Raw genomic sequence first — 14018 nt, forward strand, 5'->3', positions numbered from 1 at the left:
AGACTATTAAACCTTCCATAGACACTAAAGACATTACATTAATATAAAGCCTCAACATAACGTCTCTATGTGTCACATTAACACACATCTGTTGGACTATTATTTCTGTATTTTGCATATTTTCTTTATACTTCATACTCTGAAACTTTTGCACATTCCTGAATAAAAGGGTACAGCTCTTCATTCTAAAAACAGATTTATATTTTTTATGGTATTTTTAAAAATATGTTTATTGTAAATGTTTTAATTTTATATTTATATATAATGCACCAAAACAACAAAAAGCAAATTCCTGGTATGTATTGGTAATATTATGTGCATAAACTACCTACTATGTATGTGTATAAAGTAACTTATTACACTACTAACACAGTATTTATATTTGTAACCCAGTATTCACAGTTTACAGCAACAATTAACCAATTAATTAATTAATGTGTAGATGCTTTTTAAGACAATGAAAGAGATTTGGCTTCGTGTCATCACATCAATATCAGACAAATACATAATAATATAAATTACCCATTATCAACCAATCATTTATCTTGCCTGATATATATTGTGCATCCCTACATAATATAAAATAAATAAGAATATGTAATATATATATATGTTATTAAAGGGTACAGTTGTCCCGGGATGTAAAAGTCACAGTCAGCATCCACAATGCTTTGTGTCTGGATGTATAGAGTCCATCTCATGTGTGACAGAACACACAGAGAGGTGACAAGACCTCTAAAACACCCATCAGACACACACACACACACACACACGCACGCACACACACACGCACACACACGCACACACACACACACACACACACACACACACACACACACACACACACACACACACACACACACACACACACACACTCCCAGCTGAGGTGAGAGGACACAGTGTGTAGGTGTGTGTGTACATTATATGTGTGTGTGATGTATTCTCATTCTAACATGTATGAACATGCGTGTTCTGTATGTATGTTCTCTTATACATGTAGAGAGCGTGTGTGTGTCTGCGCTCACACACTGCATGAGTGTGTGTTGGCTGCAGTCCAAGGCCTCTCTAACGAGCCAGCATGCCCCCCCCACACACACCCTCATCAACCACCTCTGAGGTCATTGGCTCCCACCACTGCGACCCGACCAATCGCAGCCGGGCGCTGTGACGGACAGCCGCCGACTCCAAGGACACGGAGGGCGGAGGGATTAGACGGCGAGGACGGACGGACGCGGCGTTAATAAAGAGGATTGTGATGCTGCAGCGCTTCTGATTGGCTGCTGGGTTAATATTCACACTGAGGGACGACTGGAGGTTTTTATGTGGCATTGGATGAAGAACAGATGAAGCTTCATCACTGCTGGGTTTAAAGATATAACAGAGTGTAACTAAAGGATTAAAACAGAGCTGTGGGGGGGGGAGAGGTGAAAGGGACAGGTGCGTGCAGGTGTTCTAGAAACAACAGGTTACTTATTGTAGTTTGGCTGCTGATGTTCTGCTGGTTTTCTCTTCTTCATAACTCAGTGAAATGTGAACACACAGACATGAAACACACATTATCAGATTCAGTGTGACTTCCACTTCCAGAGAATATCAGTATCACTGTTGTCCATCCAGAATAAACATCCATAAATCCACTTAGAAATCAGAGAAAAGGACGCTGCAGAACTTGCCCGAGAATTATCATGTTTTTAAGTTTCCTTCAAAGTAATCCAGTGATAGTTGTTTACTTTAGTAAATCTACGGGAACACTGAAGACAGGAGCTGAGCACAGATCAGTCAGCACTAATGGAGACACTCTGACTAATATAGAATAATACAATCACAATATTAACTGGGCGTTCCAATACTCATACTACCATACTATTTAGTCTGCCAGAAAAAGATGTAGTGTGTCCCAATACACAGTATGTCAAACGCCAAAAATACCAGGATGTACTACAACTACATCCAGTCGCATTTTGCAACAAGTCAGCACACTGTTCTGGTTATTCTGACCCACAATCCTCTGCTCAGACGAAGATACGTCACTATATACACTCACCGGCCACTTTATTAGGTACACCTTGCTAGTACCGGGTGGTCTTCATCTGCTTCAAGGTTGGACGTGTTGTGCGTTCAGAGATGGTATTCTGCATACCTTGGTTGTAACGAGTGGTTATTTGAGTTACTGTTGCCTTTCTATCATCTCCAACCACTCTGCCCATTCTCCTCTGACCTCTGACATCAACAAGGCATTTCCGTCCACACAACCCCCGCTCACTGGATATGTCCTCTTGTTGGGACCATTCTCTGTAAACCCTAGAGATGGTTGTGCGTGAAAATCCCAGTAGATCAGCAGTTTAATACTCAGACCAGCCCGTCTGGCACCAACAACCATGCCACGTTCAAAGTCACTTAAATCCCCTTTCTTCCCCATTCTGATGCTCGGTTTGAACTTCAGCAAGTCGTCTTCACCACGTATAAATGGCTAAATGCATTGAGTTACTACCATGTGATTGGCTGATTAGCTATTTGTGTTAACAAGCAATTGAACAGGTGTGCCTAATAAAGTGGCCGGTGAGTGTATAAAATAAACAAGAGAGACAGACGACAGCCGCTGTCAGAAGCCGCAATGACAGCCAGCAGATTCATGTGTAAGTAGTCTACTAACGTTACATATTTTTGCAACTCGTGTGTATAACGTTAATTAATAATTAAAGGTTGCATACTTTTCCTTTTTACTTCAAATTTAGCGCTACGGAGTGCGACGGATATTTGACCAACAAGGTCAAAGTTCAAGGCATAATGTTATGATGAAGTAGTATATCCCAACTGAATGTATATCCATTCATATGTAGGTATTTAACCTGTTGGAAACATGTGGTAATATAGAGTATTAGAGTAGAGGCTGATGTTTATTCAGGTTCCTGTTGGATGGGAGTCACTATTGATCTGGTGACCGGGCCGGTAGGGCTGTGGACCGGCAACAATCTGGTGATACGATGCGTATCATGATACAGGAGTTATGACTCAATAGATTGCGATACTGTAAGCAAGGCCATATATTGAAAAAATTTTAATCTAATTTTAGGAGAACTGTTGCAGTATAAAGAACACACCAGCATAAAATATAAGTATTTGTTTTTTTAAATGTTATGCAATCAGAAGAGTGGGATCTGCATTTGCATTTATCACAGTCCTGTTATATCATAGCACTACTTTTACTGCAATCTGAGCCACTGTGTGCCACGAATCTCTGCATCTAAACTATTGATTACAAATCAATAGTGTTTTTGAGAATCAATACAGTGTCACACAACATCATATCACAAAACTAAGGTGTATTTAATATTTTCTTACACCCCAATGAGACGGGACAGAAAACAAGTCAACGGGAGCAGACGTGACGGGAATCATAACAATACGTCAGTTTTTCTATTTAAATAATCCGTTGTAATATGAATAAACATTAGACACCCTCTAATATAGACAAACAAGTCAACAATTTAACTTTAAAAACTCCTGGATTAGAGATGAAATGGTGTGTAATACGTATTTTCCTCCAGATAAATGTGTTTATAATCACACCTATTCAAATTAAAATATATAGAAGTTCATAAGATAAATCAATTTAAATTAAAAAAAGGATCCAGAGAACTGAAGTGAATCAAATCAGGACTTTGAGGAGATCTTTGCTGATCAAATCACATCTACATGTATGGACAGAAACGTGATACTATGACAGATAAAGCTGTTTAGATAACATGTCGGTCCAGAACAGGAAGGAAACCTCCGTCACATTAAACATGATCGGAGCGCTGCGCTCATACTGCAGCGGCTAAACGTCATTCTATCCGGCGTGGTGTTGATTACACGATTCACACAGTCGAGCATCGAGTCAGAAGTGAGAGGTGAAGAAGAAGTGAGACGCCAGGAAACAGAAGAAACAAAGAAATCTGACATGACGGCGGCGGCTGGGTTTCTATACAGAGACGAGAGAGTCAGGAGAACTTCAGCTCACTTTGATTTTAAAGAGAAAGATGATTAAACATTGAGTGTGATGGATTTTGTGTCTGCAGAAAGTTGGTTTTCATAGAAATGAACAGGAAGGAAGAGCTGAATGTAAGGTAGTAAACCAGCAGAGTTTAGTCCAGTGAGGATTAGAATGATCCGACGGCAGCAACCAGAGAGTTCAACAACCAGATTCAGCTCAAGACAACCAGCTGATGAGAAAAGGACTCAACTTGTCCTCCAACAAAGCTCCTCTACCGACACTTTTACTGTCAGAAACTAAACATTTTATGATCTTAAACATGAAGCGAATACTTCCCAGCAGATTTAATAATGTTACAAACTTTATATGATTGTCTGTAAAACATGAACTCCACACAGTTACACCTGATGAGCGTCCTGCAAACCTGAAGCCGACTCCACGAGTCCAGAAACAGGAAGTAGAAGGAGAGCAGACAGACAGACAGACAGACAGACAGACAGGTAGACGGCGGTTTGTGGTCAGGTGATCCTACCTGTCGATGATGACGGGGTCGGAGGGCGTCTCGTTGCGGTTTCCGCAGCTCTTCTTGTCACAACACCGACTGAAAAAGAGAAGGACACATCGAGGGTTAACACATTTGATCTGTTTCACCCTCACCTTCCCGTCTACTAGAGCCGTCACAAATAACAGTTTATTGGGCTTCGAAGCTTCGGTGAGAAAATACTGAAGGTATTCGAAGCTTCGGCCCGGCGCCGCTGCCGCACTACTGCACACACACACACACACACACACACACACACACACACACACACACACACACACACACCTCTACACACAACAAACAGCGACATCCGTCTGAGAATAACTAATAATAATTCATGTTGAATATGAACGATGAGTAATGCTGTGGGATTATTCCTCATTTCATGGACTATTTTGGGATTTATACATATTATTACATACTTATATATAAAAACAAAACAAAAAACAAAGCATTTGAATAGTGATTTTTAAGCTGATTACCATGACAACGGTACATTAATATTACACTAATTTAACGTGGGCTTGTCAGAAAGGAGGCCGGGTCACGCGTCATCAACGCGTCATATCTTTGGGCAGCACATGACATGACAATACAACACATGAGCAGTAAAATCTGGCCTGCACGAAATTGAGCCAATCACAACGCACGACCGCAGCTTCAGTTACACTGCGCATGTGTTATACCCCGTACCTCAAGACCCGTGTCCGCCCGTGACCCAGCCTCCTTTCCATAGGCCTCTACATCAACAGGCTAACGTTAATCTGTTGATGTAGCATCGACAACAAACACCTGCGATGTCGGTCAGAGGAGCAGACGCTGTATTTCTGCATCAACAGATTGAATATTTACTTTTTATTTCACACATTCAGGCTTCAAATAAAAAGTGACAGTTGAAGCTCACACTGCAAAAATATTCATCAAATCACCTCATTTCTGTTTATGATAAAAAAAAAATCAAAAGAAGAGAATAAATGTGCTGCTCAGAGCAGCGGTGATATTTCAGCCGGTTGCAGAGTCGTCTGTTCTCATCTTAAAATAATTAATCATTAATCACTCCGACTGAACGCAGAGAAATAAAACTCTGCAGGGTGTTTGTGTTTACAGTGTGCACATGAATGCAAGAGTAATAATAATACAAAAATATAATATATGATGATATGTCTCTGACAGGAGACGTTCTGCAGCACGAGTACTTTTTGAAAATAATGAAAATAATACTTCCATATTGTAACCCGAGTACAGTATATTTATAGTTATAACTCACTGTAAAGGATGTTCTTTAAATAGCAGAACCAAAGAACGTATATCGCCAAGAAGTGAAAGTCAATAGTTTGTTTCATGTCAACATCAGCTCCCAGCAGCAGAGCTACGCCTCCGCCATTTTGGACTGAAAGAGAACTACCAGACGCCAGTGAAACGTCCTACAAAGAGACGGACAGTAAAACTACATTATTTATATTCTGTTGTCATATTCTACTGAAATATAATATTACAAATATAATAAGCCTTTTCAGTCCAAAATGGCGGCAGCGGCTGTTGTCAAATAAAACACACAGTTTCGTCTCTTTGCTTCTTCACTCTTTGGCGGTACTTTTACTTCAGTAAAGGATCCGTGTACTTCTTCCCCCGCTGAGTCACTTCCTGTTTGAGTGACAACACTGTTTGTTGTTTTCCTCTCACGTCTGAACTCAGATAACTGACCATAACACGAGAAGATCAGATTAGTATTTTAACACTTTAAAAATTACTAAAAATATAAATCACTCAGCTAAACCAGAACATTTAAAAACAAAAAGCTCAGAGCATCAAAACTAAAAACTAAAAACTTTCCAACTTCAGAAGTTTTATTTGAGGAAAAACTGTTTTTAAACTCAAAACAACGAACGAAAAAACTCTATTTTCACTCAAATTACAATCAGATGACATCATTCTTTCCAGGAAACGTTCAAGGAATTATCAGGAAATTAAAGACCTTCTAAATAAAGGGTCTTTTATTTTGAAAAGCAGCCCTGTTTCCCCTCCACACACACACACACACACACACACACTCTGTCCAGCTGGGTGGGGTCCAAGCCAAGGTCACTAACAGTTGGACGAGGCCCAGCGATGGAGGCACCACTGTGGACCCCCCACCACCACCACCACCCCGACCCCCGGTGCCGTCGCCCCTGACAACCAGCCAGCCAACCACACAGCTGCTCGCCAAAAACAGGCGTCCAGGTAGCCAGAGGGCAAAGCGGCGTTTCATCCAAGCAGCTCGCCGACTCCAACTCTAAACCGAACCAGGAGCCGGTCGGCGGGCTGTGGAGACATCCGGAGGGAGCGCCGGGTTTCTGGGGGACGGGGACGGATGGAGCCAAATGAGGCTGCTGGTGTCGGGGGTCAGCGTGGCATGTTGAACAGCAGCACACTGAGGCCAACACATTAATATCCATCACACACACACAGAGAGAGAGGAGGGAGAGAGTCAGTGAACGCACCACGAGGGTTCAGAGTCTGTATGCTGCTGGAGTCAGTGAACGCACCACGAGGGTCAGTGTCTGTAAGCTGCGTTTAGTTTTTATGGCTGGAGGGAACGAACCACGTGGTTAGAGTCTGTCAGGGGAGGTAACTAAGTAACCTACATTTATAAGTAGTACATTTAAAACTACGAACATTTATAACTAAATACATTTATAACTAAGTAGCTATAAATGTACGTAGTTATAAATGTAATAACAAATATAACTAATTACAGTTATAACTATGTATATTTGTAACTAAATACATTTAAAGCTTAGTATATTTTGTATCTACATTTAGAACTTTAGTACTTTTATAACTAAGTACATTTACAGTATAACTGAGTACATTTAGAACTAATTCAATTAATTAAAATTTAATTAAAATTAAAAAAGTAAATAACTATTTACTCAAGTCAAGTGCTTAAGTACACTTTCAAGGTACTTGTGAAACATTTATATTTGCTATTTTCAGAGGGAAATATTTTCCTCTTAGTTCACTAATTTCTACCAAAGTTGGTAAAACAAAATCATTGTTTTGTCACAAGTTAGTCTTAAGGGACAAACAAGTCCTAAACTCGTCATTATTCACCAAATGAAATACCATTTATTCATTTTAAACAGTTAAATTAAATCTACAGACGTGATTATAGATCAGAACTGGATTTATTTATTTCAAATAAACATAACCTTTTAAAGTCAAACGTTGTTCCTGAGATATAATTACAATCATTCTGCCTTCTGTTTATAACTCCATCTTCTGAATCTGATAAACACACTTTTACCTCGTTACCTGGAGTATCTAAAGAGTTAATTGCTTCAACGTTTAGTTTAAGATAATATTTAATATCTGGGCTTGAGGAGGATATCTAGTGAAGTCATGTAACCAACTGAAAATCGTATTTGTTGTTTTTATTTTGTCTAAACTCGACAAGTAATAAGAATTAAAATGCTGCTTACGCATTAATTCATCAGTAATAATAATCTATTAATATAATTCATAATGATTTAACACTGACTGAAGCTCTTTGATGCTTTTTGTAAATAATTCTTTCATATTTTTATTTCAGAGTATTTATAAACTCTTCTCTGACATAACAGAAGAAATATTCATCCTCCAACGAGACGGAAATATGAGAGATTATTTAAAATGAGTTTATAACTCTAAACATCATCCATCCATCTTTAATAACAACAACTCTATCCGCTATAATCTCCTGACAAGCTGCTCCGCACAATGACTTCACATCTTCCTTATCGCTGCCGAGAGGTCATTAACATATCTTCCGGTAATTCTTAAAAATTAATCATATCGCATATGACCCGCGACGTCCAATTACGCGGCTGCATTCGCCCCATGCTGTCCTGAATCAAATTGCCATTTGACAAACAAGCGTCAAAATCGAGGCTGCGAATGCCAAATGAGACGCTTTATGAATCATTTATCACGCCGTTTGATCTCTAAGTACAGAAAAATCAGAAACTAAGCGCCGTGTTTGTGTCCCCGCCGTCGGTATGGATGTGTATGTGTGACTGTTGCCATAGAATGCGCCACAATAATTTATTCCCCCAGCTACTTGGAACCATTAGTGAAAGTTCCAGGAGACCAATTAGCATTGGAAACCCACTGGTGCTGCTGTGGTGACAACCTCCTCCAAACTGCCAAAGAAGTGTTATAAACAAACTGGACCCCAGGAGCACTGCCGGGGCCCCTCCAGGGACCCGGGGCCCCTTTCCAAAGACAAAAACAAACCTTGGCTGAGCGTCCACAATATCGCCTTAATGACGTTTCCCCCCGGGCCGCAAACAGGCTAACACCACGGCCGGCTAATGACTGAGAGGAACAACACACACAGACCTGAGAGGGAGTGTGAAGCCCAGTGTGTGTGTGTGTGTGTGTGTGTGTGTGTGGAGAAAATAAAACAAACAGTGTGTGTGTGTGTTGTTGCCGCTGTCACTCATTTTGGCGGAGAGCGTTCGTCCCTGGTCGCCGCTGCAGAGAGCCTCCTCAGGTCGCTGTACACAAACACACACCATCACACAAACACACACTCTCAGGCCCCAGAAATAATCCCGCCACAGGAGCCAGTTTGGCCGGCGAGCCTCGGCCGGGCCACACAAGCATCATTACTGCTGGCTGCTCCTCCTCGCCGCTCAGCAGCCACTTCAGACGCCGCCACAAGTGGAATCTACTTAAGGCACAAAGGGAAGGTTTGTCCGGGCATGTCGGCGCTCCGCTATCACACAAATAAAAAAAAAACTGAGAGAGCCCTTCAAAGGCTCCCTGAGGACGGGCGCAGCACGGCGTCAGAGGCCGGCGCTCGGATCACAGCGTCCAGATAACACCGAGCAGGACGGGGCCGGCAGCGCAGGGCTCGCTTTCAAAGGGCAAGTGTTGTAATTACCCGAAGGCCTGGAACGCCTCAGCGGCAGCCAGGCCTGATGATGCGCCGCAGCCAGCCAGCCAGCTAGCCAGCCAGCCAGCAGCCGGCGCCGCCTGGCCTGGAAGCCACGCTTTCCTTCTCAGCGAGCGTGGCAGCAGGTTTTTTTTCCCCAGCATCGCCCGGAGCCTGGCAGCCAGCGAGGGAGAGCGAGGTGGCCGCGAGGCGAGGAGAGGAGAGGAGAGAGCGGCCCGGAGCTGGCGAGCCTCCGGGAGCCCGCTGGCAACGCCGCCGTGCCAACCTGGCTGCTCGCTGGTTTGTGATTGGTAGTTTTGGAAAGCAGCAGAGTCCCGTTTAAGAATGGTTAATGTGGCGCAATGATATGATGGAGAGGTCACAGCTGAAACACACACACACTCTAAATACTCTGAGTATTACTCAGTCTTCTGCTCAGGAACGGAGGAGTTATTGATTCTAATACTGAAGATCTCTGAAACTAACTGACTGGAGAACATTTATAGAGTAAATAGTATCATTAATAGTATTTATATATATATATATATATTTATACACTAGCTTGTGTGGAGAGAAACTACACAGGAGTCGTAGGTCAGAGGCAGCAGAAAGTGAAAGATATAGTTTCTCTTAATTGTTAATTGTTGTAATTATGTTAATTAAGTCAACACGGGTCTCAAGTCACTGCTGACTTTTCCAATATTTAACTCAGAACTCCATCTTTCTCTAACACTAACCACGTCCTGTGAGAGTCTAAACCGACCCACGAAAACATTTAATAACTCTGTCATCACTATAAGCCGATATCTGACCTCATGCAGGAAGTGATTCTGTAGAAGAACTCATTTTCTCTTACTTCTGTTTGCATCCACTGATTTGTTATGTTGTTGGTACCCGTTGATTGATTTCTGGGACTCACCAGTGTTTTCTTATTTTTGCAATTCTCTTAGATAAGAGAAGGTTTTACGAGTGGTCGAGAGCACTCTCTCTTTAGTTTGAAATTTGAGGAACATTAAAAATCTCGGGCTGTCAAGGTTAACAAATTTGTTTTAACGCCACTAATTTATCATAGTAAACTATAAAACCTGATGAATCCATCGGTACCAACCATGTCAGACTAGCTGGTCATGAAGGAGGTTAAATAACGCTGCAAACTTACACTAGATTTTGGCGAGGAAAAACTGTCATGGGTTGCGTTCGAAAAGTAAAAAACGTCTCCTCCTAACCACCTCTCCTTGACCTCGATGGAAAACGTCATGAGGTCAAGGAAAGATGAGAAGGAGGATTCAGAAGAACTCAGGAAAAGACGGCCGTGGTATTCAGAGAACCCGACTGCTCTTTCACTAGAAGCTCCGTCATTATGATGCGACGGCGGCGGATGTTAGTGACGTGAGTCTGCCGTGGTGAAACTACAATGTTCTGAAGACGGACTACAGAAGGCGCTGCTCCCCTCGTGTGTTGTTAAATAGGTCTTTCAGTGACGCTACTTCAGCCGCGGTGTGTGAGAGAGAGATACCGCCGGTCCTCCTGCTGCTGGAACACTTTACATCAACAGATAATAAAGATCATCTGACCTAACGAGGACAACCGGGGAAACACATCACCTCATTACCAATAAACAGGAATATATGATCAATACTGAGTTAATTGTTGGAGTTATGGAGAAGGTGTAGGACCATATACTTCTATAATGTTTATTTATGTTGATTATTAGTTAATAAATTGTTCACTGTTCATTTTATTAGTTATTCTTGTTTTGTTTTTTATTTGTTACATGTTCAAAATAAATAATTAATTCAACATAAAGTGAAACTAAATGGTTGTCACTGTCCACTCATATTAAACATGATTCATGAATTAGCGTATGAAAATAATATGCAAGATCAGCATTTTGTTTGTTATAATGAAAGGCTCCTTTCCTTTGGTAAAGGATGCTCCAGTGTTTCCTCTGCTAAAGGAGATAATAAAGGAAGCATTGAAGCTCCTTTCCTCAACATTTAGAGGACTCTAACAGCTCTCATCACGGCTGCTATACGAGAGACTGAGACGGTCATTTCACTCCGTTAGGAACCTTTCTAAGCAAAGAGGACTATTCGACTGCAGCCATGTCCATTTTCAAAGATGTCCCTTGACCTCTGACCTCCAGATATGTGAATGTAAATGGGTCCTATGGGTACCCACGAGTCACGAGATTTACCTTTATGGTACTTTAAGGTACATCAATAATGTGTGATTAATTTATGATTAACTATTTGAATCATTTGACAGCCCTAACGTATGAAGACCATAAAAAAACAAATAAATATCATGTAATAAGCTTTATATTATTATATGTTTTAGAGTAATTATAATGATTGGGTTATTAAAGAAATAATATGGTCCATTGTTCCTACTAAGACTATTAAAACCCTTGGATGATATTGCATGCGTTCAGCGTCTGAATGGCGTGCATACTGCTCTTAAATAACGCCGGTATTGATGCTCTGGAAAAACACGTTAACTTCCTTTAACAGGAGTCGCGGCAGGAAGCTGAGCGATGTACCGCTGTGGACGCCGCGTTAGTTCAGATCAGGAAGTCACACAATAACAGCAACACACTAACCGATGGATGCAGCGGTAGACGGGCTACTCTCCTGTTCTGAGAGGGAAAGTTACTGGTTTTGTGAATGGAGTCTGGTGATATATAAGACGGCTTCAGTTCCCCGTCAGAAAGGGCTGTCTGACGGCGAGGTAAAGCCATGAAAATACTCTAAACTACTATAATACTTTATTTTTTTAGGTGTCTAAAATGTGTTTTTCTGCTGCTCCCGTCCACAGCCGCTTCACCCCGCCGTCAGACAGCCCTTCACCTCGCCGTCAGACAGCCCTTCACCTCGCCGTCAGACAGCCCTTCACCTCGCCGTCAGACAGCCCTTCACCTCGCCTGAAGCCGTTATATCGCTCTCTTCAAAGCCACCAGACTCCATTCACAAAACCAGCACTTTTACAGCAGGACAACAGCAAGCAAAGTGGACCACTACATCTACTTCTCAAAGCAACCACCACATCTTAACAACACATACTGTACACATGATGACTGCACGGTGGCAGTTGTTAATAATAATAAGGTTACGCTCAGAGTGAATTAGCTTCTCGCTGTTGTCGCTCACTAAACACCTCTGGAATGATAGAACCACTATCCCAACAAACACTGGCAGGTAATATAGTACACATAAACAGCCATATAAAAAGGGGAAAATCAATAAATATAAGTTCAAATTTTATATGAACAACTGATGTTTATAATGCCTGATAGTAAGGAGTACGAGCTGAGAGGATGTTTATCTCCTGTCGGCTGTAAAATGTGAATCTGCTCAGTAGCTTCAGCTGTCGTATAAATGTTTCCCTCCTCCAACATGGAAACATGAGACGGACTCTGCTAGTTTATTGTTCTAATAATCCCGTGAGAGGGCAGCAGGGCGTCCCTCCACCTGAAACAGGTGCTCCGCTCCAAGCCGGCTGAGTGAGATCCAGGTAGACGATCCAACAGGGACGCCCATAAAGACGAGCTCACCTGGGACCGGGACGGCAGAGAGACGGCGAGTCTCTGATCCCTCTCTCATTAGCGAATGGAAACACTGCATCCATCAGGGGGAACGCTGGTTAATAATCGCACTCAATCACATAATGACTGAAGCTCCGAGACGCAGACAGCCAGCCGTCATTATGGAGATGAAGCTGCTATCGGAGGATCTGGCGGGGGGGAAATGAGCCCGGCGCTCCGATAAAAGTCAGAGGAGGACGCAAGTTTAGAGACGCCGAAGTTAAAGCACGACGTGAGGTCAAACTACAGACCAGCACACCTGGTTCTCTTCTAAACCAGTTAACATCTAAACCACTACACCCCATACCAACACTATCCATTCACATGGAAACCAGTTTACTCCACAAATACACCAGTTTACTACAGATATAAACCAGTTTACTGCAGATAAAACCAGTTTACTGCAGATATAAACCAGTTTACTGCAGATAAAACCAGTTTACTGCAGATATAAACCAGTTTACTACAGATAGAACCAGTTTACTGCAGATAAAACCAGTTTACTGCAGATAGAACCAGTTTACTGCAGATATAAACCAGTTTACTGCAGATAGAACCAGTTTACTGCAGATATAAACCAGTTTACTGCAGATAGAACCAGTTTACTGCAGATATAAACCAGTTTACTGCAGATATAAACCAGTTTACTGCAGATAGAACCAGTTTACTGCAGATATAAACCAGTTTACTGCAGATAGAACCAGTTTACTGCAGATATAAACCAGTTTACTGCAGATATAACCAGTTTACTGCAGATAAAACCAGTTTACTGCAGATATAAACCAGTTTACTGCAGATAGAACCAGTTTACTGCAGATAAAACCAGTTTACTGCAGATAGAACCAGTTTACTGCAGATATAAACCAGTTTACTGCAGATATAAACCAGTTAACATCTAAACCACATGTTAACCACCAGTTTACTCTGCAGGTTATCCAGTCTGCTGCACACCTTTACAACACTCCTAAACCAGTTAACTCTACACATCAACCAGTTTACTGCACATTTAGACCAGATT

General features: G+C 41.8%; 1 protein-coding gene across 5 annotated transcripts in view; it reads right to left on the reverse strand.

The window, feature by feature from the left end:
• LOC141775823 (transcription factor COE3) overlaps positions 1 to 14018 on the reverse strand; it is a 174343-nt gene that overhangs the window by 123671 nt on the left and 36654 nt on the right. For all 5 annotated transcript variants that reach the window (XM_074649544.1, XM_074649549.1, XM_074649545.1 and 2 more), the window contains exon 6: positions 4509 to 4577. In XM_074649544.1, the coding sequence (XP_074505645.1) occupies positions 4509 to 4577 (69 nt within the window). The remainder of the gene's footprint in view (positions 1 to 4508; positions 4578 to 14018) is intronic.

The sequence above is a fragment of the Sebastes fasciatus genome, chromosome 10 (genome assembly GCF_043250625.1).
Source record: "Sebastes fasciatus isolate fSebFas1 chromosome 10, fSebFas1.pri, whole genome shotgun sequence".
NCBI lineage: Eukaryota > Metazoa > Chordata > Actinopteri > Perciformes > Sebastidae > Sebastes > Sebastes fasciatus.